This window comes from Cricetulus griseus, chromosome 3 (assembly GCF_003668045.3).
Source record: "Cricetulus griseus strain 17A/GY chromosome 3, alternate assembly CriGri-PICRH-1.0, whole genome shotgun sequence".
Lineage (NCBI taxonomy): Eukaryota > Metazoa > Chordata > Mammalia > Rodentia > Cricetidae > Cricetulus > Cricetulus griseus.
The window spans coordinates 189152126-189179731 of record NC_048596.1 but is presented as its reverse complement, the minus strand read 5'-3'; the positions used below and the strand labels follow the sequence as shown (position 1 = coordinate 189179731).

General features: G+C 38.7%; 1 protein-coding gene across 6 annotated transcripts in view; it reads right to left on the bottom strand.

Annotated features, from left to right (window-relative positions):
* Positions 1 to 27606, bottom strand: part of Cntnap4 (contactin associated protein family member 4) — a 280275-nt gene that overhangs the window by 117749 nt on the left and 134920 nt on the right. For all 6 annotated transcript variants that reach the window (XM_027406068.2, XM_035441454.1, XM_035441457.1 and 3 more), the window contains exon 4: positions 12514 to 12661. In XM_027406068.2, coding sequence (XP_027261869.1) covers positions 12514 to 12661 — 148 coding nt within the window. The remainder of the gene's footprint in view (positions 1 to 12513; positions 12662 to 27606) is intronic.

The following is a 27606-nucleotide window of genomic DNA, read 5'->3' as shown; positions in this document are numbered from 1 at the left end:
TGCAGTAGCCTCTGAGAAGGATGTCAGCTGAGCTGCAGAAATGCTGCACTTCCTTGAGCAGCAGACAGTGTCTCTAGCTATACATACTTCACAAGAAAACCCACTTAACAATTTGAGATATTCTCCTGCACCTGACTGTTCCTACTCCACCCCTGCATCCAGTCCTGCTCCAAAAGTTTGAGCATTCTCAAATTTTAAAAGGCTGTCACTTTTCAAAGCAATATTTTCCCTGCCCGAAGTAGGTTACCAACAAAATCATCCAAGAGGGTGACTTCTTAAATTGAGCTCAGTGGTCCAGCCCTATTAAAACAAACTAAGCAGGCAAGATGGCTCAGTAGACAATGGTTCTTGCTCTGCAAACTCAGATGGCCCACATTTAATCTCTAGGCCCCACAGGTAAAAAGAAAAGAACTGATTCCTGCAAGTTAACCTTTGCCCATGAGCATGCCACAGCATGCCCAAGCATACAGAGAAGCAAGCTAAGTACATACTTATTTTTTTAAACAAACAAACCTAGGAAATTTATTTCTTGGGGACTCCATGAACATGCAACATCTTGAGCTCTACCAGGCTTTCACTGGATTAGAAAGTGTGGACTCCTAACTTGAGACCTGGGGATACAGGTTCCCCTATGAGGCTGACTTAGATCGCAACAGCAAGATTTGACTGGAAGAACATGTAGGTTACAGAGGACTATTTTCTGAAATCAAATATCCTCATTGCCTATTGAATTGTACTGGGGAAAATGAATAAGCTTTATTTATTTATACTGCCATTGGTTCTTGTAGAAAGTTGCAGAGGTATGAGAGATTTTTCCCTGAAAGATACTTCTGGACAAATTGATTCTGCAAGTTACACTATGAATCATAGCATTATTGATGAGGACAGATGACTAAAAACTTAAAAGAGAAAGATCGGAGTAGAAAATGCGTGAACTGGAAAATCATTCCTCCAATAAGAGAAAATTAATTTTATTTAAAGGTCATGAAAGGATTCTTCTTGAAAAACATAATTAAGTCCTCTGTTCATTTGGGGAGAATTACCATCCAAAATATAAATTGAATAAGAATTTTTCTTTAGGTGCTGGAGAAATGGCTCAGCAGTTCAGAATTCTTGCAGAAGGCCTTCTTTTGAATCACTGAACCCATATCAGGCTTCTCACAGCTAAGTACAGGTCTAGGGCAATCTGACACCTCCCTGTGGCCAACAGGGGCACCTGCACTCAGCTATGCATATACTCAAATACACATGCATGCATATATGCACACACACACACACACACACACACACACACACACACACACACACACACACACTAAAAGAGTTTTATCCTTAAAAATCAAAGGATAAAATTAATATAGACCTTCCATGAGCTAGAGAAAGGGGTATAGGCCAAACTCGTATTGGTTAAAAGTGAAGTCATCATTTAACAGCAATCATACTGTTTCTTTATTTGAGAATCATTACCCATGAATTACTGAACTGAGAAATAAATCTAATGGAGTCACTGTTAAACTATTATATAGTGAGCTATTCAAGCAGCAGGGTGATGGATAGGCACTTGAGACCAGCATTACTGAATCAGGTTGGAGACCAGGCACTCAAGAAATCAACAGGAAATGGGTTATACTATTTTTGCATAGAAGCCTAAAAGAACCCAGGATGATTTAAGGGACTCCTACTTTTAAAACAACTCAAATGAATACTGTAAAACGGAAGGAGGAATACAAGAAAGCTCTACACAGAACCACAAAGAACAGCTACTCTCCTGCCATGGCTCTAAATAGATGGAGGTAAAGTCAGCGATAGGCTGAGTTGCCGAGGGGCTATCCACGACTTCTGCATGCAAATATCAATCTAAACTAACTTTCCGGGTAGATGAAACCCTTAGCATCTGCTCTGGCAAGAGCATTTCATCGTGTTGTGGGAAGAGAGAAGTTTTATTTAAGTCTCAGTTTTTATTGGTGACTTCTGTGATGTGGCCAAAGTCACCTAAATACTTGGTTTCCTTACATGGAAGATGAAGAGATTAAATATCATGTTTCATATTACCAATGTGCTGTGGAGAACAAATGGAAGTACCACAGAGTCCCAACATTGATGACAGTAGTACCATTTTGATAAGAATATCCACATTTAGTCACCTTGAAGATGTCTCTTTCCTTTAATCTGTTACATTTTGGATGTAATGTTTTGTGCTTTTATATATTAATTTATTATTTAATTTATATCAAAATATTTTAACTAAATTTCTTTACTTCACATCCTGACCACAATTTTCCCCCTTCCCATTCTCCCAGTTCCTTCACCCATCTCCCCTCTACCTACCCCACCCACCTCTCCTCTGCTCCTATTCAGAAAGGGTCAGGCTTTCGATGGGTATCAACAAAGCATGGCATAAGCTGTGGTGGGACTAAGCATCTCCCTAATATTAAGGCTGAGTGAGGCAACCCAGTATGAGGAATAGGTTTCCAAAAAACATCCACAAATACAACTATCACATCTATGTAGAGGGCCAAGGTTGGTACCATGCAGACTCCTTGGTTGTCAGTTCAGTCTCTGTGAGTTCCTATGAGCCTAGGTTAGTTGCTCTAATATCAAAATGCTTTTAAAAATTTATTTTTAATTATGTGTTAGGTTTGCACACATGTGTGTGCAGCATCCTCGAAGGGCAGAGAGGGCATCAGATCCCCTGGAACTGGAATTACAGGCAACTTTGTGCCTCCTGATATGGGTTCAGGCAAGGAACTTGGGCCTTCTGAAAAGTGCAGTACATGCTCTAACCACTAAGTCATCTCTCTAGTACCTATATAAAAATGGTTTCTGTGTATCTATCTATCAATTGTTATTACACATGAACTATGCCACATGCCACCCTGGAAGCCAATATTTCAGCAATGGGTCACACCCTGTATTCAAAAGTCCGCCAGTCCTAAGGAACTATTTACTGAGCCCCAGAAGAACTTTCAAATCATAAAGATAGAGGAAAGAAAAGAGTGGAGTTACAGAAAAGACTGGAGTAGATGTATTTAAATTAGATTGACAACTAGGTATATTTCTGCTGTTGTGATATTTAAGCTGACTAGGTGAACACATACATAAATGGAGGTTGGGAAAGGAAATGAAAGATAGTGAATGAGTGATGCTGGGAAGATAGAAAAGGCTGAAGGGATGACACTGAAGAAGAGAATTGAAGTAGCCCACAGGAAGTGCCATTTCTACCAAGTCACAATGACCAAGGGAAGACCTACTTCTGGGTTTCTTTATTTTGTTTTTCTTCTTACTTCTAGGAATGAACCACTGAACCTCAGGTGTGGCTATCACTTCTCAATCAGTGTCACTGTGGTCTTCCAATTCAAAGTCCCTCTAACAAGCAGGACTTGAACTCCAAGGGCAGCCTCCCCATTACTACATGGATGATACAAATCTCTAGAACTGCATCCTCTGTAATTCCTGCTTTCTCCTGGGTACTTCACTGGGCACACAGTCTTCAAGAACCAGCCAAGGAACGGGATGCAAAAGCTGGAGCTCTCTATTGATAACCATCTTTTGAATATTCCCTTCTCAATTTCTAGCCTCTCTTGGGACCTGGAACTCTGACCTCTGTCTCCTAAGTCTGGAATGACAGGGAAACTTTCCCCTTTTCCTTAGAAAATGCCAGTTGAGTATGACTCTCCTGGAATGTGCTTTTTGCCTTTATAGAATCAAATGTATTCAAGTTTCTACCTACTTTGAAATAAATTTCAGAGCTCTGAGGCAGTTTATGAAAAATATCTACCCACTATGTTACTTGTTATGGGTAGCAAGTTTACCCATTCAATGCTATTCTGACTCAACATACTAAAATGGAAAGTCATTTATCTTTTTTTTAGACATTTGTAGATACTCTAATCCATTCATTTATCTAAGGTGGCCAAGTGAGCATATTTTCAGTACTACCATTTCTTTATGTTATTTCCTAGATAAAAGAAAAAAATACTCTTTCCTGTTGTAGTTGATTAACTCATATTATAGACTATTATAGAGATTATGAAAGAAATGTAGCTTTCACTTTTTTCATTGGTTTTCAAAATAAGAAATTGGAACCTTAATATCTCTCCTATGTGACTAATGGGGCTGTTAAAAGTTACAATCATGGGACCAGTGAGAAAGCTTATTGGGAAAAGGGCTTGCTGCTAAGTCTGGTGATCTGAATTAAATCAATGGGACCAACATGAAGGAAGGAGAGAATTACATCCCACAAGTTGTCCTCTGCACTCATGAGTGCGCACGCACGCGCGCGCGCGCGCGCGCGCGCGCGCACACACACACACACACACACACACACACACACACACACACACACACAATGTTTATATTATAAAACATGGCTACAAAGATACTTCAGCAGTTAAAATTCTTTGTGCTCTTGCTGAAGCTCCACATTTGGTTCCCAGCACCCATACCTAGGAGCTAACAAGCATCTGCAACTCCAGCTGTAAGGGATACAACACCCTCTTCTGGCCTCCATGAGTGCTGCTCTCACACATAATTTTCAAAACTAAAATGAAATTTAAAAAATTAAATATCATCATGAACCCCTTCATTTAAATATACTTGATGTGTTTTAAAGTTATATAAGTAGTTTTTATTGATAATAATGTTTCTGTTGTGGGATGGTATGAGTCTTCTCAATTACTTCTGAATTCTTCAGACACAGTTCTGATGGATTTTCATAGCTTTCATTTTTCACTTTATACTATTATAATGCTAATGTGTGTGACAGTATTAACAGAGTACTACTTAGCAAGTAAAAATGTCAGGTATATCCAAAAGCTTTACAAGAAGGAGAGAATTCATCTGCTGAATTTTGTGCTAACTAGAAGCTATGTTCCTTTTAAACTTTGACACAATAAAGGATCCTTCAGCTATGTCCTACAGGAGTAACAGTCAGATGGGAACTGTATCTAACTTAGCTGGCCAAACTTCCAGCAGTTATTATGAGAAGCTTGCTCAACAATATGTATTTAACTCTATCATAACTCTCCATTTTCATAAATGAACTGCTTTTAATTTTTTGTCCTGACTAGACACATGGTGGAAGACATCAGAATGCCTAACACAGAAAGACCCATACTAGGCCCAGTTCAGTTCTCTTTGCCTGAGATTCAGGATGTAGCTCTCAGCTACTACTCCAACACCATTAATGATGCAGTACTCCCATGCTGCCATGATAACAAACTCTCTGAAACCAGAAGCAAGCCTGCAATTAAATTCTTTCTTTTATGAGAATTGCCTTGGTCATGGTATCTCTTCATAGCAGTAGAACACTGACTAAGACAAACATTATCTTTACCTTGGTAAATATCTGCATTTTTAGGAGTATTTCTTATACTATCTATGTTTTCTAAGCTGAAATCCACTGATGACATTGTTATACTCTGGATCTTAAATGTTCTCTGAAGGTCTATGTAGTGGAGGCTTGCCTCTTACTCTTAGGAAATGGTGAAAACATTAAAAAAAACAGTCTAATAGTTTTCTAGGCTTTCTGCATTCCTCAGAAGGCACTGTGGAACCTCCTTCTCTTTCATTTCTCTCTCTTATTTGTATCCCAAATATGAGATGAAGAGCTTTACCACATGTCATTGCAACAAAGCTCTGCTTACCCCAAGCCCCAAATCAACAAGCCAATAGATCTTGAGCCAAACTTCAAATACAGCCAGAGCAAACTTATCCTCTTCTTGAGTTGATGATCCCTAGTGTCTATTGCGAATCAGAAAGCTAGCTCATAGTGCATAATTCCAGTCTTCAAGTTCCGGCATTGCTAAATGCACATTTCTACGTTTTTAAAGTTAGCATGAGCTTTGTGATGATTGACTTATGTTCCCTTCAATGAATAAAGGCCATAATTTTCTCTTACATAGTCAATATTTAAGCAATTATACGCCATAGTTCCACACTTTTCTGTGTTTGTTCTCATCAAGTCTTCTCACTCGCTTCTCCCTGTGCTCTATTCCTGACTGTCAGGGGTTGAACATGCTGTCGGGATGATGGGGGAAGCCTTTCCGAGGCTCACCAAAATGCCCCCATTCACTCTCCCATCTATCCAGAAGACTGATGACAGAAAGGACACTGTTGTGCACGACGACAATGAGAGCACATGTGGAGAAGAAAGACTATTTTGTGACAGTTGAAAACATCCCTTAATCTAAAAGTGGGGTATCAGGAGAGAAACTATTACTTGCTGAGGAAAGAGAACAAGTAAGGTAATTATCTAGGTAGAAGAACGAGGGCAGAGTATGGAGCAATTGCTATAGGCATCATGCAAAACCCCTACGGCTAGAAAAATTGTGAAATAGTGGCATGTCACAGCAACTGAAATTAATTCAGTAAGGCTAAATAGTTAGATACTCTTATTCTGTAGCAATGCAAAAAAAAGAAAAGACCATGGGCTACAAAGTAAGGATGCTTGCTCAAGATTACAGACAAGGAATTTAAAGTCTAAGGGCAATTGGTCAAGCAATTTATTCACAATTATGAACATTACCTCCTGTGGTTTAATCTCCATTCCCTAAGAGTGTGTCAGATACATCCACTGTCACCCAGTTATTTTCCCACCCCTGCCTGTGTCTGCATCCTTGTGCTTGTCTTTGGAACATCATCAAAGACATTATTCTCTTTTCCTTCCTGTCTTCCTTCACCCATGTCCTTCTATCCATCTCTTCTCTGGATCTATAAATGTGTTCATCACTGCAGGGACCAACATATCTAAAATTTATACTTTCCCTTTGATGCCATAAAATTTAGCTTCTGCTAGACTCATTTCTCAGGAGACAACTTCATGTTTGCTGACATTAAAGTAGAGCAGGCTCTGAGATACAAATTTCTACACACCTGGCATCTCTTCACAATCAGTTGTTGCTCTAACTTGTTGGGGCAGAGAGCAATAAAATTACAGGTGAGTCTCACAATAGTCATTTTCCCTGAAATGATCATAGAACAGCTTGAGTCTATAACTTTAGCCAGCACATGTATTACACAATATGGGAAGAAGCTGACATTAAAAATGTAAAAAATAGGGCTCACTGGGTAAAGGTGCTTGCTGCCAATCCTGACAACCTGAGTTTGAACCTTGGGACCTATGTAGAAGAAAGAACTAACTCTTGAAAGTTGTCTTCTAATCTCCACATGTGCAGCATAGTGTGTGTGTGTGTGTGTGTGTGTATGTGTGTGTGTGTGTGTGTGTCTGTGAGTGTGTCTGTGTGTGTGTGTGCATGCACAGACACACACATTATGATAAAATATTAACTATATGAATAAATAAATATATTAAATGTGTGAAGGGTCTGCTCTAATTTTAGAGAAGCATTCCCATTTTTCAATATTCAAGCAGTTGCTGAAACTTAGCACTTCATTATTTTATTAGCAATGACACAGGTAGAACACTTATGATTTACTAAGATGTAAATTTATGTATGTTTCAGTTCTATATTGTCAACCTAAAGGATTGGAGTGGCTCCATATTTCATAGGCACTTGAACTCAATGAGTCAACAATAGGATTAATTATTCCTTTGTTCTCTTCTACAGCTTATTCATTCTCCAGTGCCCTGTCCCAGTAAATAATACCACCTTCCAGTTTTCCAGATTCAATGACTCAGTGTCCAGTTACACTGTGACCAAGCTCTGATCCTTCAGTGTCCTCAGTAGACTCATGAATCTGACCTTCTCCCCATTTGTGGATTACTGCTCCAGTGTGGTATACCAGTTGTCTTGCACAGATGGCATCAAAAGCCTCTAAATTCTGATTCTATGTACATATTTAAACTTATAAACTTCATTTCAGTCTGACTCAGCAAACTCATCCTCTAGGCAAATTAATGATGCCTCCCATAAGGGGCTGGCACTTCCCACATCAACTGACTTAATTAAAACAGTCTCCTCTCAGACATTCCCACAGCCCAACACAATATAGGCAACCTATTCATTGAGACTCTCACCCAAAGTGATTCTAGGTTGTATAAGTTGACAATTACAGGTAATAATTCCATGACACATCAGTTCTCTTTCCTGTATTTGCCTGAATGAAATTCTTTCTTCTATCTAGAATCTCCTCCAAGCTTACTGCATAAAAATACATCTTAATCTCAAAACATAGTGTTGTCAACCTCTTTTATTAACCTCAATATTTGTCCCTCATATTTGTAAGCTGTAGAATTTCACAAGCTACAGTGCTTTGTTTTGATGAGTACAATGTGTTTCGACATTGCACTGCCTATCTTACTTAATGAAATACATTCTATCTTAGGATTTCTCCTAAGATTTTTAATATATATATATATATATATATATATATATATATATATATTAAAGTTTTCTCCTAGAAAAAATGTCAGTATGTACTTATTCATGAATAGACACATGATCCAAATAGGTGGAAAGAGTACTAACTTTGGAAAGTGATGTCATTCATTTTAGATCTTGGTCCAACATGTGTTGTCTGATCTTGAATAAAGTTCCTAACTTGTCTGTGGTCCACTTTCTTCCATGCCAGATGTAAGGCACTTTGATGTATAGTGATCCTGAATGAATAGCACAGACAGAGCCTATCCATGAACAATGTTATGTGGGCACATTTGGGAAGAAGCAATCAGAAGAGGCTTGCTTCACTCACTGGGCATGTTTGGGCATCCATGGCTGTTACCTGGGAGAGAGACTTTGCCCTCATCCCAAACACTATTGTTTCATATTTACAAATGTTGTAGGAGAATGTCCTCCTATTTCTAAGAAAATTCAGCCTGATCTTGTCTACATCACTCAAAAGGGTGGCAAATAAAATCAAAGAGCTGGGTGCGTATGCTGAAAATATCCAGGCCCTTCCATTCATGACTGGAGAAAGGCAATGGTTCCAACTATTTCTATGCCCAGTGACTGAAAGCAAGTCTATGGCTCATTAGGTAGAAAATTCTGCTTGTCTCCTTCTATTCCTTCATAAAATGGTGATATCTGTGTGCCTCCTCCTCTGTGCTGTTCAAACTAAATGAGAAAATACCAACAAATAATGCTCTTTTGCTCATAACTGTTCAATATTTGTTTGCATTGTGGTATCATGTGTAATCAATTAATACTCATGCAATGATGATGACATAAATTGTTTGAGAGTGTGAATGTGATCATTATTCAATTGAACGATTAAAGTTAATATGATCCAGCCCATTCCTCAAAATCACTTATATTTAAGCCAATTTTAAGTTGGTTTCTGGCTCTCTATGAGACTATCTTTCCATTAAACATTTTACTTTGTATCTTGTAATAATTTAAAACTATGCATCCATCATTTTACACTGGCTCCAATCATACCATTTTTACTCTGTGTATTTGAGCTTGAAATCTACTACTACTTAAATCATGAATCAGTGAGAAGAGGACACACATTGGTAGGTGGTGAATGTGCTTATCCTCAAAGTAGCAAGTGCAATCACAACAAAATGGGTGTTCAAGGAGTTACTGGCCTAGGGAAGTAGAGAGACACTTAGGTTATCCTGAGTCATGGGGTATCAGAGAAAACTAAAAGAAACCTTATGCTCAGCAGGCCTACCCTATGGGTATTATAAGCAATACTTAGGCATTATAAGCAATACTTAGGCATCAGCAAAACAGCATTGAATTTACAGTCAAAATTCAAAAGGTATCAAGTATTCTCCAAGACTCGGTTTACCCTGGGAAATATAACAATTAAATTAGGATGTCTCTAAAAATTGATCCATGTCACAATGTATCCACAATCAAAGTCAGCTCTGATTTTGATGTGGTAAATATTTTTGCAAAATGAACACTCCATGGAGAATATAATTATCAACATGAAGCAATCTGATATTTGTTCCCTTGTTTATTCATCATGTATGCATAAGTTTGACTAACTTATAGCTTCTAAAGACATAGGCTAGGGATATGCACCTATGGTAGAGCACTTGTCTAGTGCATATCACGTGCTAGAGTCAATCCTAGAACTACAATGATAATAATAATAATAATAATATAATAATAATAATAATAATAATGTTATAAATAACATGTTTGTCCAAGTTCTAGCTTCTAGAATTTGATTAGCATAGGCTGTTTTTCAAAGGGTGATTTTTTTCCAGGTCTGAAAAATTATGAAATGAGAAACAACATACCCAGAGCAGCTAATCTGGACTGTAGAAGCCAAGAAAGCCAGCAGTCCAGCTGGGCAGATGGTGAGGAGAAAGCTGCCCTAAAACTCAGCTCTGTGATCCAGCAACAGCAGGAAGCAAGAGTGTGAGACCTGGGCTCTAGAAGACTTGGCTGCAAACCCAGGTTTGCTACTTCTTGTCTGTGTAGTCTGAGCAAGTCAACCATTCCAAGCCTTAGTTCTCTTTTGTGAAGTGGGAAAAATGGAAGCATTATCTTGTCAAAGTTACCTGGGTCTCTTTGAGATGTCATAAGCATCTTTGTACAGTATCTGTAAGAAACAGTCAATGAACTGAGTAACTCACTTCAGATTCCCAGCACCCCACATGAAAAGCCAGCCACAGTGGCACATGCCTATAGTCCTAAGACTGGGAAGGCAAACATGGAAGGATCCCTAAGACAGTCTAGTTGAATCAGTGAACTCCAGATTCAGTGAACGACTAGTCTCAAAAAAAGAGTGAGAGAGGAAGACCCCTGATAACAACCACTGGACTCCACAAATATGGACCCTTGCACCCACATACGCATAAGCATGCACAAAAATACATACACATGCACCACATACACACAAAGAAATTCCCTAGTAACATATAGTAATCACTCAGGAAAGTTCTGCTTTTAGAATTAGAAATATTAATGCTATTAATATTGATATTGGTGCTGTTGCTAATTGAATTACTCTTCCATCAAACATTATTATAATTGTTCTAGAAGCCTGAAGGAAAATATGTGGATTGATGATGGCATTGGGTACTAGGAACATCATTAAAATATATGAGGAGCTATAGGAATCTATACAGTATGAGCTCCTGGCCCAACACAGTTTTTAAAACTTCTTCAGTGGTCTGGAGAGATGGTCTATCAATTAAGAGTACTAACTGTTCTTCCAGAAAAAACAAGTTTGGTTCCCAGAACCCACATTTGTCAGTTCACAATTCCCTGTAACTAATTCAAGCTCTGGGGGCTCTGATGTCCTCTTCTGACCCCCATGGGCACCTGCACATATGTACATATACCCAGACATAGGCACACAATTAAAATAATTATAAAATGTCTGTAAAGACTTCATCAAGTCATCTGCCTTCTCTATGACATTTGTTTTTCTTTCCTGTTAGTAAAAGGAAGCCAAACCTAGCCAGGATAGTATCCTAAAGTGATAGAAGACATACGAAATAACAAACCTTCAGTGGCTAAAAAACAAGCAAATGAATTTTTGTTTGATGGATAATGATGTCATTAAGTTGAACAGTTCTGAGTTTTCATTCTGGAGTTCCCCAAGTGTTAACTGTAAGATATTGGGACAATACCTGAGTCTCCCAAAATCTCAGCTCATTTGTCTGATTACTGTAGACTATGTTAACCAACTCACTGCTCCATAATAGCAAGCTCCTACAAGGGCGGTGTGGCTTGAGGTGGACTATCAATAACTCTTAGGTCCCTTCCCCATAAGAACATGTAATAAAATGCCTCATTAGAGGGAGATGGTGAAATCTGTGGTTTCTTCCTTTTTTATGTGAAGATATTTCAAACACATTTTATATTCTGGCAGAGGTCTTGGCTGTCTCTTTTAATTTATGCTGAGGACATGGCATATTTAAAAATGAATTCCTTGGTGTATTAATATAGAGAGAAAATACTCAAACTTTCATAACAGCTGGTCAACTAGATGGACTGTTCTCTTTTCTTAAAAGTGGGGTGTGAATATGAAGCTTTAAGTGTAACCCACTGGGGGAGATACAGTGTTTTAATACTAATGTAATAAGTTTTGTAAGAAAGGGGTACACATACATACACACACACACACACACACACACAGATGCTTTTGCAAAGCCATAAGCTGCTTTTTGTAATGCCTATAAGAAGCACTCAAGGGGCTGGAAGGTAGGTCAGTTGACATCTTCAGCCCCCACAGTAAAAGCCAGGCCCAGTGGTACAGCCTTGTAATACCAGCACTGGGGGTGGGGTGGGGAACAAAGATGGGCATATCTCTGGATCTCACTGGTCAGCCGGCAGCTGAATCAATAAGCTCTAGATCAGTGAGAGACCCTGCCTCAAACATAAGGTAAAGAACAACCACACACACACACAAGCACACAATGGGGAAAGAGAAAGCACACTCACACTTCATCTCTGAATTAAAATGCTAAAGTTGAATGTTCCTGTAAATATTAGCACGTGTGGTCACAAGAATGACTTTCACTAAAATCATCCCTGTCTGCTGTCTCTATACCTACAAATTTGCTTTATTTCAACAGGCAGTGTGGCTTTTTCAAGCATCTCCTTTGATATCTGTTTCACTGTACTGTGTAAACAAAACACTTACGGTATGCACATCCGAACACCTCAATTCGCATTCCAATTCTGCCCTTGGGGTTCCATTCTAGAGGAATGAAGCGCAGAAACCTGGCTTTGATTGAAGGCTGGAGTCTATAGTACACAACGCTGTCTGCGTTCGCATTTCCAGCAAAACCCTGGAAGAAAAGGGAAAGAAGGAACTCAGGGTATCCGGAGATGTTGGTGTCACCTATAATGACTGTCTGCGTGCACACCCAGCCTTTACCTTTTTTCCTGTGAAAAATGCCACTTTAAGGAAATCAGATGAACAGTTTCGTCTTTCCATCCACAGAGGTGACTGTTACCTACTCTTTTTTTTTATTAAGAGAAGTTTTAAATCACATCACACCCATTAAATCAGCTCTCAACTACGATACCCTCAATAAAAATTGCTTCTGCAAAACGCAGATTAAATGTAAAAGTGTGCGTGCCTGCGGCTGCCAGCACAGCAAACAGCATGGAAAAGCCGAGAAAATAATCTCTCGGTATTGAAAAACTATTACCTGATTCAGCAAAGAAATTGCCCACCTGCTTCAGCTATTGCACTTTCTCAGCTCCCTCATTAGCATAAACAAAAGCCTCCCCCAACTAGGAACCATGCTCTCTATAAGGGCTGCTAAGCTTCATCAGCACACTGCTGCAAACATGTCCAGAGCTGTAAAGGGAAACTGGAAGCAATGAGAATTTGGAAAGACCTGTGATTAGACTTACAGACTCTGGCCATGGAAAACTAGAGAGACCTTTGGAATGATGCTAAGCCAGCACAGTCAAATTGCAGATGAGGAAATTAAAGGTCAGAAAGGTGGGGGGAAAATCTCTGGCGTCTGCAAAACCATTACACTGAGTGAGCCCATGCTGGTTCCTTCCACAGTATTAGGGCACATTCGCTGATGTAAAGCTTGCCTGCAAACAGACACGGGGACTCAATATCTTAGCTAGTTTTAAAAACATTTTTAAAGATTTATCTTTTTATTTTATTTATCTTTTTATTTTATGCCTGTATGTATGCAAACCATGTATGTGCCTAGTGCCTGGGAAGGGCCGAAGAGGGCACCAGATCCTCTGAAACTGGAATTACCATTGTGAGACTTCATTTGGACGCTGGAAACCATAGATGGGAAGTCTGCAAGAGTAGCCAGTGCTCTTAACTTCTGAGTAACATCTCCATCCCTGAGCCACTTTTATCTTCCCTAGCATGGACTTCCCCTATAAAGAAATCAGCATGAAACAGAAGCTGTTCCCATCATTTATATTTCATCTTTATTTCTTCTCCACCTTTCTCCTCCAACTCTTCTTACCTTTCTCCCTCCTTCTCCTCCTCCTACTTTTTTTCCCATACCATCACAATTGGTTTATGTAAGAAAGACATACGAATGATGCTATTTAGATGCCGGCTCATGGTGACAGGTTTTCCTAATGTTAACCAATAAGAAACCAGCTAAGAATGTAAAGATGAAGGCAGATGGCTCCATTATTACTACTCGGTACTAGTATTTACCAAAATAAGTTCTAATACATTATAAAGAAGGAATTGCATGTTTAAAAATCAACTTAATGTGATTCCCTTAGCAATCAGTTCACTTCCTTCTGTTTAATCAGTATTCCACTCACCCAGTTTTCAGGTGCCATGCCATGAGCATTTCCACAGATGTACAGATTAGCTACCTGCAAATTAAATCTGAAATCTGGGCCCCTGTGACCTTTAATCCTCATCACCTACTAGACTGTCTTTGGAACCAGGTACAAAAAAAAAAAAACTTTGGATTGCTTTTATGAGAGGGTTTCCAAAAAGAAAGACTGACCTTGAATGTGTGTGATTCTTCCACTGAGCTGGGATCAATGACTGAGTAACAGTGGGAAATGGGGAAAGCAAGCTAAGCATTTGTCACTTTCTGCTTCCTGACCAAGGCTCTAGCTGCCATGGATTCTCTTCCATGATGGACTTACTCTCAAACCATAAAACCAAAAGTAAGTAAACTCTTCCCCTCATTTACTTCTTGATGGTTATTTGGCCACAACAATAAGAAAAGTAGCCAATACAGCATGTCTTACCATCCCTACCAGTTCCACAAAGAGTGCTCTCATCAGACTCATCAAAGCCTGTTGTTGGACCTTCCATTCATCCTTCCTCTATTTACACCATTACACTCAATGCTTTACCCAGCAAACAGCCAGTAAGATTTGGACAGAATTACAGTCCCTTCTCCCCCTGCTTTCTTTGCCTCTCAGACAAAGCACAAACTCCTTATCAAGTGTGACAACCACAGCTGGGGTGTAGCATGCAATCTCCTTGAAAAGGCCAGATTCAGTCCTGGTTAAGGGCCTTGCATAGCAGGCCACTGTGTACAACCACATCCCCTTGTCTTGTCAAGTCTTGTCTATCTATATGGCCTCCAGCTGAGACAGCATTCTTCTCCATCACAGCTTCTCAGGGAGTATATTTGGCCTCCCACATCAGATCTTCCATTTTACTTTCTTTGTGTTTCTTATCATTTGCGGGAGGGAGGGTCCTTTCCCTTTTACTATTTTTTTTGGTTTTGTTTATCTTACCCTACTAGCAGGAGCACTCCACTAAAGCATGGTCCTTAACCAGCCTGCAGCCACAACAGTGAAATTCCTGCTTGGTTCAAGGTAGCTCTCAGCAAGGCACTTGGATATTTATGTTTGAGGAAGAGAAAGCTTGAAAACATAGTTAAACAAAGTGCTGCAGGCTTCTCAATTACCAGAGCAAGGCCCAACCTAACAAGACCATGTGCTGTGTCGATTATGACATGGAATGGTCCAGCATGTCTCAGACACACTGGACCACTTTTCATTATCATTGTAGATTACTGTTGCTCTTCTCTAGCGTACCCACCTGGGCTGGCGCTGTTTCCCAAAAGGTAAGTAGGAGAACACAGTTTAACCCCACAAATCCCTGGACTCTGACCATTAGGCCCTTTTGGAAAGTTCCACCATTTCCTGTTTCACTCGTCAAGATATTTCACTAACAATTAAATAGGAAAGATTATCACACTAGCAAAACCCCTATTCTACCTTATCTCTACACTACAGAGGTTTCCATTTCTGTGCAAGTCATGAGCAACTGCCTGAAAATTAGATGTCCATGTAGTCTGATTGTTCCTTTAGAATGGTCGAGGCAGGGCACACTTCCCAACTTGAACTACTTTTTAAATGTTTTTGGTGTAGATCCCCAGGCATTGGAGTGTGCTTGTGAGTCTGTGTGTGTATAGGCATGTTTCACATAGACCCTAAGCACTGGTGTGTGTGTGTGTGTGTGTGTGTGTGTGTGTGTGTGTGTATTCAACTGTTATGGTGACCCAGGCACTGGTGTGTGTACATATATGAACACATATATATATGCAAGTGTCATAAAGATCGTAGGCATTAGTATGTATGTTTACACCTATGTATGCATTTGTTATGCAGATCCTGGACACATACATATATACATTGGTGCACAAGATCTCTACATCCACAAGTTACTGTGCAGTCAGGGATGAGAGCCTGGTCTCCAGATACTGGATATTATATGCTATCTATCAGCTCAGCTCATGCCTTAGATTCTAGGTCCTGGGTGCCATTGGCAGACTAATGTAATCTGTAAATATAATCACTTGCCAAGTGAACAGGTGGATGATTAATTAGATGACCTTCCAAAAGATATCACATTTTTTCCAAAATTAATAGAATTTCACACATTCAGATAGATGCAGTACAATGATCTCAGCTTCTTAAGGGATTGGGAGAAAAGATTCTCATATTGACAGTGATAACAGATGGGTAAATGGCATGGGAATGCTTGTGGATGGCAGTGTTTGATTTTTTTACCTGATTGACTTATAGATCATTTAAATTTTAAACATAAAGTATAAACATAAAATATATCATTTGCATAAGTAAAAAATTCAGCAGTTCTCTCTCACAAAATGGTGAGGCTGAAGACAATGGAACCTGGGATTTTTAAGTCAGGTAGAATTCTTTTTATAGTTATTTTAAAAAGATTAAGACACTGCTATAGGAAGTACAGACAGTGGTGTGATTGGCAGAAGCATCATTTAGGAACACCCAGGGACCTTAAAAAGCACTCCACTGCAAAGTCATTTATAAAAATATGGCATTCCTACTTCTCAGATCAAAAACAGATTGACATCATTTGCTTTCTGTCACCTGACCTGTTTGCCTTTTCTAAATCCCCAAATAACCAAGATTCAGTTTTAGATTCAATGCTTACAGAGAAAGTTTTCAGACCACTGATGGGGTGAGGGATTGAGCCTGCATTACCTTATAAATAAAAGTTTCAAGGCCCATTGTGAGGTGTTAAATGCATCTACTTTGCCTAGGAGACCGGCCTTCAATCTGTTATGAAAAAAAAAAAAACTTTTTTATATACCATCTAAATTCCTAAAATAACATGCAGATTTCTTTGTTGGCATTTCTTATTTGAGAAGGATAAAGGCTCACTATGTAGCCAAGGCTGGCCTCAAACTCATCATCCTCTTGCCACATGCTCCAAGTACTAGGATCCAGTTGCCAGTAAGAAATACTTGAACTTAAATGTCTTTTTCTCTCTCGTTTCCTTTTTTTTTAATTTTTGAGATTGTACTTTAGTTAGATTTCTCTCTTCTCTTTCCTTCTTCTTAAAAAAAAATGCATTGCACAAGCAAATTTATTCAGTCCTTTCAAGAGTTTGGTTTGTAGTCAGGCTCCATGAGGTGCACTTCAGAAATCCAGGAAGTTCCTGTTCCCACCTCACAGGCGAGGGCTGTGAGAGGGGCCAGGAGTCTTCATTTCAAGGCATGTTATTGTGATTAGAATGTGAAGAGTCTCCCTCAGGCTAGGTGCTTGAACACTTCTCCCCTGCTCCAATGCTTCCACACAGTAAACGGTTTTAGAGGTGGGACTCACTGAAGGAAGTGGCCATGCTCTCTTTCTGGTCAGCTGAGATGTGAACAAGCAGCTGCCACTGGCACCCTCTTCCTGGAGTCATGGCTTCTCCTGATTACTGCCATATCCCTCAGACCATAAGCCAAGTCAAATCTCCCCACCTTGAGTTACCTCTGGGCAGGAGTTTGGTCACAGTGACAAGAAAAGCAGCTACTGCTTCTGCCAAGCTGAGTCTGAGACTGTTGTCTCCCACCTTCTTAGTACAGAGAGAAGTCCTGCTTTCCCACCCCGCCTCCCTATTTTATCTCACAAGTTTTTCAGAGAATAAAGAGAGTCTAGAAGGGTCCAGGAGGGTTAAGAAGGTGAATTATAAGTAATGTCTTTATTCCACTGGGCTCTACTCACAAATTAGCATAAGCCAAGGAACCCTACACCAAGTCTGTTTCTGCGGGTTTGTGTTTGACTCCAAGCCTGCTTTCCAGGAGGGAATTCACACCCAGTTCTGTAAGTCAGAGACAATAGGGGAGAACCTACTGTTGTTGGTTTTGTTTTGTTTTGTTTTGTTTTGTTTTGTTTTGTTTTGTTTCCTAAATGGTCATGATGGCAAACTGTCTTCTAAATGCTCATGTCTGTATCCCTGGATTAGTGTTGCACTCAGCCTTCACCAGAAAAGGTTCCCGTTACAGTGGTCGTCAGGTAATATAGAAACCAAAACTGGACAAAATGCCAAGAATATGCAATGCTCAAGCGCTTGTCTCCAAATGCTGTATCTAAAGCTCAGGGAATTTGAAATAGTAAATAGAAAGAATGTACAAGCCAGGGGACAGAGAAATACTACAAAAAAAAAAAACCGTATTTATCATTCTTGAACTCTATTGCAGCTATATACAAGATTGGATCCTGCCCATCAAGATTTCATCATGGATTAGGGAGGGGCCATAAGGCCCCACTCCTCCCTGAGGGACTCTTGGACATTAAATGTTGCTGGGAGAGGGGCTGTCATTTTCTTCATGTTGCAGCCACTGACAAGTTGCCTATGCTCCAGTAAATAAAATCCCACCCAGGCAACTCTAGACTCAGTGGGTCACACCCACTGAAAGAAAACTCAAAAGCAGGGGAGGGGTTTGTTGGGAAGAAGAAATGCTTTAGTGGAAGAGGGAAAGGGATAAGAAGGGCAAATGAGGGTGAAAAGACTAAAATCCATTTGGTACAAACATGACACTGTCAAAGAATTTTTAAAGTGTATTTCCCATTATTTAGTTCCAGGGCCTCAAAGTCCAAGGTCAGAACTGGCAGAGTCACCATCAGTGAGAATCACTACTTGGCTTGCAGACTCCTACCTTTCTGCTCATGTGGTAGTAAAGACAAAGGACCTCCCACAGTGCCCATGTGCCTTTCATAAAGCACTAATTCCATTGCCCTGAACACCTAGACCTGATCACTTCCCAACAGGCCCTACCCACCGAATGCCACTGCCTTAAAGATTAGGATTTCAACAGGCACAGCTTGGAGGAGGCAAACACCCAGATTACAGCTCTAGCAACTGTGTTCCGCATTATCAATTTAAATGTCTTCAGCATGAAAATTTGTCACTCAGGATAGGACACAGCTGAAGCATTTTATGCGGCTTTAATACTGGTGACAACCCTGAGAAGCAGTTATTTTTGTACCCAATTTACAACTGAGGAAAATGAAAATTATAGAGGTTAGGCGTCTAAAGTCACACAGCTAGAAAGTGGCTAAGTAAGAATTTAATTCCAGGCTGTTCTGACTCCAAAGCTCATAATTTAGCAAAGTCATCAAAAGGCTTCACTCCAGCATAACAGGAACGCAAAACACCTACCCTGGAGGAAGTATGATGTATTTTCTAAAGTGTCTCCTTCTTTCTTGTAGTTCATATTTAAAATATTTCATACATCTAACAATAATGCCACAGATCATGGCCACGCTGAGACTCAGCCCCTCCACTGACTTTCATAGACCAGAATAAGATTCTATTAAGCTTCACATTTTCTCCAATCTAATGGAGAAAATACAAAAATAAGAGACACTGTTCTTAAGACCCTGGCATATAAACAGTAACCCCTCAAAAATACAGTGCATGCTATGCTATGATGTCATTAAATATGGGAAATATCTAGAAGTAAAATCTAGGTTTATGTGATAAAAATTGGAAAGCTTAATTTTGCTTTCTTTTCTGGATGACTCATTGACTTCAAGACTCTAAAATGACGTTCATCGATGACTTAGAAATGCCTTCAAACCATGACAGGGATGTGACTCGGTGACACAGTGCTTGCCTAGCATTTGCAAGGTCTTGGGTCTGATATTCAGTACTGAAAAATGCAAGCAGTCAAGATAATTCATGAGGTAATGAATTAAAATTTTTCACAGGATTTTAAAGAATTTCCTAAGTGATTCTAAAGTTTATGGTGAGGTACAACAGCACTAATTTCTTCTGCAAATATTAATTGAACAAGCCATGTATAAAAGCCAAGATGTTTAAGAAACTCCTGCCTGTGGCAATTCACAGGGAGCCATGAAATTTCACTATCATAAATCAGAAACAGGAGACCGTTATACATAGTTACATAGCAGACTCAGACTGCATATAAATTGATCCAACTCCAGCCAAAATAAACAGCAGCAACAGTAGAAATTCAATGCAACAAACAGACAGGCAAACATGAGAATCCTCTTGTCATTATTGATCTCTTTTATTATGAGAATTCCAATGACCTATATGTGACCTACATGTGACCTGTTTCCAAATGCAACTTATTTTGCCATTGTCAGTTAACACAGAGACACTGGCTAAATCAAGGCCACAAGCTGTCAAATAAAAATCTCTTCTTTATTTGATGTCAGTTATAAATCTTGACTAAGTGTGTCTCCCAAGAGCTCCTTTAGCTTTGGAAAGTGCAAAAAGAAAAGCAAAGAAAAAATAAAATCTACTGAAAAGTGAGGCATTTGCCAACATGAACCCAGACAAGAAAAACTTGCAAACATATGTCAAGGAAGACATCATAACCACAGCTACAAAAGACTGAGCTAACTGAATTTTTAATAAATATAATTCTTTTGTTTTTATGGAGAAATAGTAATGGCAGTCTAAGAGTCTAAAAGGATGTGATATACATACTATTATAGTGCTAGTCTAGCAAATTCTGGACACACCCAAAACAAAAACAAACAACATCAACAAAAACAGAGCTTGAGCTAAAAGTATAGAAATAAATACTTGTAATATGATAGAAGAAAATTCAATAATAATAATAATAATAATAATAAATATCTGAATATTTCTGAATACATTCTTTTCAGATGTAAGTAAAGGATTCCTGAGAAAGAGAAATAACAGTTGAGAGAACATTTTTAACCCACTAAATTCTATGTAAAATTTTAGTCCTAGATCTCTAAGGGAAAATATTACATTCTAGGCCTCTGTAGATTTTGTGTCAGAAGTAAAGGGGCACAATTTAGGTATAAGGAGATGGAAACAGGAAACCTTAGAATCAAGAACAATGTTTTGATTTCTGTTTTGCTTGTTTAGAGATAAAAACAGAAAGAGTTAAGTAGCATGAGGTATGGTGGTGGCAAGAAAGATCTGGAAGGAACTGGGAGAAGGAAAAATTATAATCAAAGTGTATCATGTGAAAAATTTAAATATTTTTACAAGTAAAAAGTAATATTTCCATTTTCTCAGTTGAAATTGCAGCAAAGTACTTGGTGAGGTTTAGTTCCTTTTGCTGCCAGAAGAATAGAAGGACACCTTGTAGGGCACTAGCTACCTGTTCAGTTTTTCTCATATCATACCTTGCACACGTGAGAAAATAATTAACACCGCCAAAGATTGTTCTTACAGGAAAAATTACTGTTTAGAAAACACACTGATACAGACACACACACATGAGCACATATACACACACACGACTATATGTAGACACATAGGCACAAACACACACACACACACACACACACACACACACACACACACACACACACACACACACGGATCACATTGTATTCATAGTCAAGGAGCAGAGATAAATCCTGGTGTTCAGTTCATTTTCTCCTTCTAGTTCCTGTTTTTATTCAATCTGGGACTCTGAAGCAGTGGTTCTCAATCTGTGGGTCATGATCCCTTTGGGGATTGAACAACCTTTCACAAGGGTCACCTAAGGCCATCCTGCACCTCAGATATTTATATTACTATTCATAACAATAACAAAATTGCAGTTATGAAGTGGTGACGAAATGATTTCATGGTTGGGGGTCACCACAACATGATGAACTGTATTAAAGGATTGAAACACTGCTCTAGAATGGAATGGTCCCACCTTATTTATGATTCTATTTCTTTCTCTATTAAACATCTCTGAGAACACCATCACAATACACCCAGAGTTATGTGTCTCAGATAACTCCAAATCCTGCCAAGATGATAACTGGCACAAACCACCAACCAAGAACCGTATCAGCCAATACCTTGACAACCTCTGGGACCACAAGAAATTAGTATTTATTGACAATTTGTTGAAGCACCTTGCACTGACTGATTCACATGAAAAATCACCATCCCTGAAAAGTGGAGAGACATGCTCATCCAGACTGAGATATGTCTACTTGGAACCAAAATTTCTGGTACTCTGAGCCAATATTGATGCCCATAAAAGTTTCTGATGAATTGCAGGAGAGTGAATAGCTATTATCAGATGAGTGAAACTTCCTAAGGATCACATTTCTGACATCTTCACATTCCAAAACCCCTTTCAGACTTTCTGTCAGAGTCTCACAACATCTGGGCTGGCAGGGGGAAGAGACAGTAATCACTGAGTCCTCCATGACAAAATTCAACTCCCTTGGCCAAATGCTTTTCCAAATACTGTTCCAACTAGAGAGGTTACTTCAGTCTCTCCATCTTCCCAAACCCTCTGGGGTCAACAGGGACAGCGCTACCAGAAAAAGACCAAAAACTCAGCACCATAGAAGAGGAAGAGTAGAGCACTAGAAAAACCAAACCTGATGAAGGCTATGCTTCTGAGACAAAGGCATTTGAAGCAATGAAATTTAGTAGGAATGGTATATAGCACAACCCCTACCATACATACAATAAAATTCTAGTATAATATAGTTGAAAACTGGCCATCTCTGGGGAGGGTCTCAAAGTCAAAAGGTGAGATCGAAACAAATGCACTGAGTTTGAAGCAAGTGTTTGTCACCCAGGGCACTTGGTGCAAACACTAAACATACCTGAATTCCTAGCAGAAAGTTATCAGTCCTCACACTAATGACCTGATGATGAACATAGCCTTGACTGCAAAAACGCTACACAGCTATGCACAGAGCCAATAGAACAAAATCTGCTAAGGCAAAATAATTACCTAAAACAAAAACAGATTCACCCATGGCACAGATAATGAAATTATATGATAATATGTTAAAGGCTATAACTGAAAAAGGTGATCAGCATGCAAGAACATGGGGGTCATGTGAGCAGAAAAATGAAAACTCTAAAAAAAAAAAAAAAGAAAAGAAATCAAAGGAAAAGCTCAAAGCGGAATAAAAGGTACTATAAAAGAGAACAATACCATGTGAAGGATACACATTTCATTCAACACAGTCAAAAGGGGGTGGGGGAACCTCAGTGAGTTAGGGGGAGGGAAATTCAGTGAGTTGGAAGATAAGGACAAAATCAAAAGAGAACTCCAAAAACATCTGGGACAATTATAAAAGCTGCAATGTTTATAGTAGTGGGGCATCAGAAGAAAGAGAACAAGAAAAAAAAAGGAACAGCTAAAATAATCCTGGATAACTCCAACAACCAGAACAGACATCAATACAGACACAAGAAGGCTGGAGAATTAGAATCAACTCAAAATAAAGCAACAATGAATCATAATATATTCAAACTAAAGAAAGGCAACTGCAAAAGGAAACCATTTCAAAGAAGCCAGAAGGAGTAGAGACTTCTAAAAAAATTCTAAAGACAGTACAAATATCAAAATTTGACAGTAAACTTACAGAAAGAAAAATAAAAGCCCATTATTACTCTTGAACATAGCTTATGCAATCCTTTAAAAAGTATAATAATGAGTCTAGAAAATATAGAGAGAGTAAAAGATAATAAATCACACTCAAATAAAGTTTAGTCTCAAAATGCAAGGACAGTTGTCATATTTAAATTATTAGATCTAATTAAACACAAAAAGAAAATATGGCATTACCAACAGATGCAGAAAGAGTATTTGATAAAATCCAATATGTTGTAAATTCACAGATTGAGAAGTTTCTACTACAGTATCTGCAAAAACTTACAGCAAAATATTATAAGCCAGATGGGGTTGTAGAACTAAGATGGGGAAGTAGATGTGGCATCCCACCCTTAACCAAGATGCTATTTGCAATTAATAATTGCTGGTATAAAGAAAATCAGTTTTCTCCAATGCAATGTCACTGAGTATATTAGCCATACTCTAGGGCAGGCACCATGCCCTGGAGTAGTTGACCAACATAAACTGAACTCTGTGGATGTGTGTGGTCATTGTGTTTTTGTTTTGTCTTACTGTTTTGATTGGTTAGATTTTCATTGTTTGTTTGTTGAGAGAAATAGAACATAGAGTTGGGTGCATAGGGAGTTAGGAAGAATCTGGGAGGAGTTGGAGGAGAAAACATGACCAAAATACTGTATGAAAAATAATGTTTAGTAAGAAAAATAAAAGGAAAGCAAATAGTTCAGTGAAGATGACAAAGATTTAACATTTGCATGTGTATATCTAAAAGATCAGAGGGAACATGCTGTATTTTCCCCTTTTGCTCTTTTCTGTAGGTCATTAAAACTATTAAGAGAAATGCTTTCCAACCCCATATTTTAGATACCATATAATTCATCATGCTTTGTACCACAAGAAACCCCATTAACATCTTTCATTTTATCATTAATATTACAAAGTATAATGACATTTTCATGACCATTATCATTAAAATAACTATTGTTGAGTGCTGAAGGCAGACAACTGAACCCATCCCAAGAAGATTATGAGATTTAAAGTGGATTGTTCCTCACTCACCTTGACATTCTACAAACATTTTCACACCAACATTCTAATATATTGATTAGTTCTCAGAGCCCTTCAAGACGTCATTTACTTATTAAAGGAATTGCCGATCATTCTCCCAAGTGGACTCTCCAATATGTTTCTTAGAAAGACTCATTTTTCCAAGAAGATTAAAATAAACTGCCTGTTTTACTAAACTTAATTTGAAAAATTGGAGTTGGTTAACCTAATACTATTATTCTGTTAAATATACACAATACGAAAATAACTCCTAATGCCCATAGATAAGTGTGTCTATCAGCTCTCATGAGAGAAGAAAACTAACAGAGATCCACAACTAATCAACATGCAGAGAAGAAGAAACTATGGAAAGCTCCACCCTAAACAGGACATCTCTACATCACCCTTCCCCCTTAGAGACAATGGCTCAATTTCATCCTCAGAAGCCAGATGCTAGTTAATATTTATTAATTATGTTTTAATGTGTACTGTGTTCAATATATGCTTTATATTGTGATATACAGTTAAAATATATATATATATATATTTTTATATAAGTGACATATATATTATATATATGTCACTTAGCTGGTAACTGCTGTATCACCTTGTAAATCCCAAACTACACCTTTTATAACCTAGACCCTGAGAGAAGCTAGAAACAATTTCTTACATGATTTATTATGGGGGTGGAGAATTCATAGCTGTATATATGGAGAGGTCAGAGGAGAACTAGGAGAGTCTAATCTTTCCTTCTTCCATGAGTCCCTGGGATTGAACTCAGGGCATCAGGCTTGGGGACAAGCATCTTTACCTATTAAGTCGTCTTGGAGGCACATAGGTGAACTTTGGGGTATGTCTAATTTCAGCATTGAGACTTTACAAATACAAAGATACAGTACTCCCTTTTTAATGTTGCCTCTATCTTTAAACCTCACTCAATAATTTTAGAATGCACAGACAATACAATTCTGGGGCCAGTGAGATAGTTTGTTTGATCAAGGTACTTGTCATGAAGCATAATGACACAAGGGTTTTGTTTGTTTGTTATTAGATTTATTTATTTTATACATATGAGTGTTTTGTCTATATGTCTGTACGTGTACCATGTATAAGCCTGATGCCCATGTGGGTACTGAGAACTAAACCTGGGTCCTCTAAAGGATAAATAGTGCTCTTACCCCAGAGCCATCTCTCCAGCTTCAGTAAATTGAGTTTGAGTCCCATAATCCACAAGGCAGAAAGAGAGAACAGACTCTTGGGATTTAGCCTCTGCCTCCAAAATACATGCTGCAACACAAGCTCCCAGACACACATATATGTACACCACACCCACCCGCCCCACACACATTACAGTGTAATTCCATATTATCTTAAACTCATTGACCTTCAAATGCTTTACAGTTTAGTCATACAATTAGCATTTCACAATCTGAAAGACTGAAGAGAAACCACATTATTTAGTAAGAATGTAAGTGGAGACTAAAATCATACAGTCTTTCTTAGCTTATTCATCACCAAAGAGATAAACATGTTTGTCCTCTGGGAGCTTAGGGTGATTAAATGTGCACAGTAGACATCAAGTTAGATAGAGGTGCAAATTTTTATTTCAATCAATAATAGCGCCTGCCTACTTGCATTGCCTTTGAAGCACTGCCAGGTATAATAAAACAATAGACCAGGAAATGTCTCACATACCCATGGGTAACTCGATACAGATAAATGGAACAAAAAAAATAGAACACTTAATGTTTGGGTGCATGGGCTCCATTTTTAATGCTAAGGTCTCTGTGATTTGGGAAATGCTCTATTCCACATGATGACACAAGCTCATTTATTTCATGTTCACCAAAGCTCTTTCATCTTCACAACAACTTTTTCTGTTCAAACGCCAACCATCACTAATCCCAAAACAAACAAAACCCTAATATCACCTTCATCCTTTCTGCATAAAAACAAATTAAGGATAAAGACAATAAAGCATCCACCACTCCCTAGAATTCTTACACTCTCCAGCTACCCATTGAAACATTGGGATCCAGGAGACAAAGGTTTCAGCCTCTTCACAAATATGTGGGTATGTGTACACACATGTAATCCTAGAACTTGAGAGGTAGCCAGGTGCAGACGGATGAGTTCAAAACCAGCCTGGGCTATATAGCAAAAACCTTGTCTCATTTTTTCTTTTTCTTTTTTTTAATGTTTTTGTTGTTTGAGAAATTCAGGGGAGGGGTAGATTTGACAAAAATATTAATAGATAAATAACATTTGTATGTACTTCTCAAGTACAGAGTTATGTTCTGATACATGTTTGCATTATAAAATCATTCAAACTAATTAACAAACCCATTGTATCGTGTAATTGTCATATCTTTTTTTTAGTGAGTAAACTGAAAATCTACTCTTTCTGCAATTTTGAAGTACATGATGCCTTATTAATAAGAATCACCATTCTGTGCCACAGGTCATGAAAGCTTATCTTCCAGTCTGATTGACACTTTGAGCTCCTCAGGTGTGCTCTGTCTCCAAACTTCCAGTATGGTCAGCCAAAGCCCAGACTGCATCCAGCCAGCTCATGTACCACCACCACCTATAATGCTCTGATTTTAATCTTTTCCAAGTCCCCACTTGTTGAATCTAGGGAAAGAATGCTACTTTCTCCACAACTGAACAGCCATATATTTTTATCCTCTGTGTGTGTGTGTGTGTGTGTGTGTGTGTGTGTGTGTGTGTGTGTGTGTGTGTCTGTCTGTCTGTCTGTCTGTCTGTCTGTCTGTCTGTCTGTCTGTCTGTATCTCTGTATCTCTGTATCTCTGTATCTCTGTGTGTGAGGGTGAGCAAAGGAGAGAGGGAGAAGAGTGTAGTAAGTATCCAAAACTTTAAACTTGACCACTTTGACTTTGGGAGAGGCACAGAGAATCCAGCTCTTCTACCATTTAGCAGCTAAAGAAACTGGAATCAGAAATTCTCTAAACACTCTGCATCTGGAATCTGGCTCCAGAAATCTATGTAAGGTCTTCCACTCTGAAGTGCAAAGTCAGAAAAGGAGACTACCATCTGGCCTGCCTAATGCCAAGTCTCCATCACACAGCTGTCACTCTCAGGTGCACCCCTGACGGACTCTGAATCTCATGATT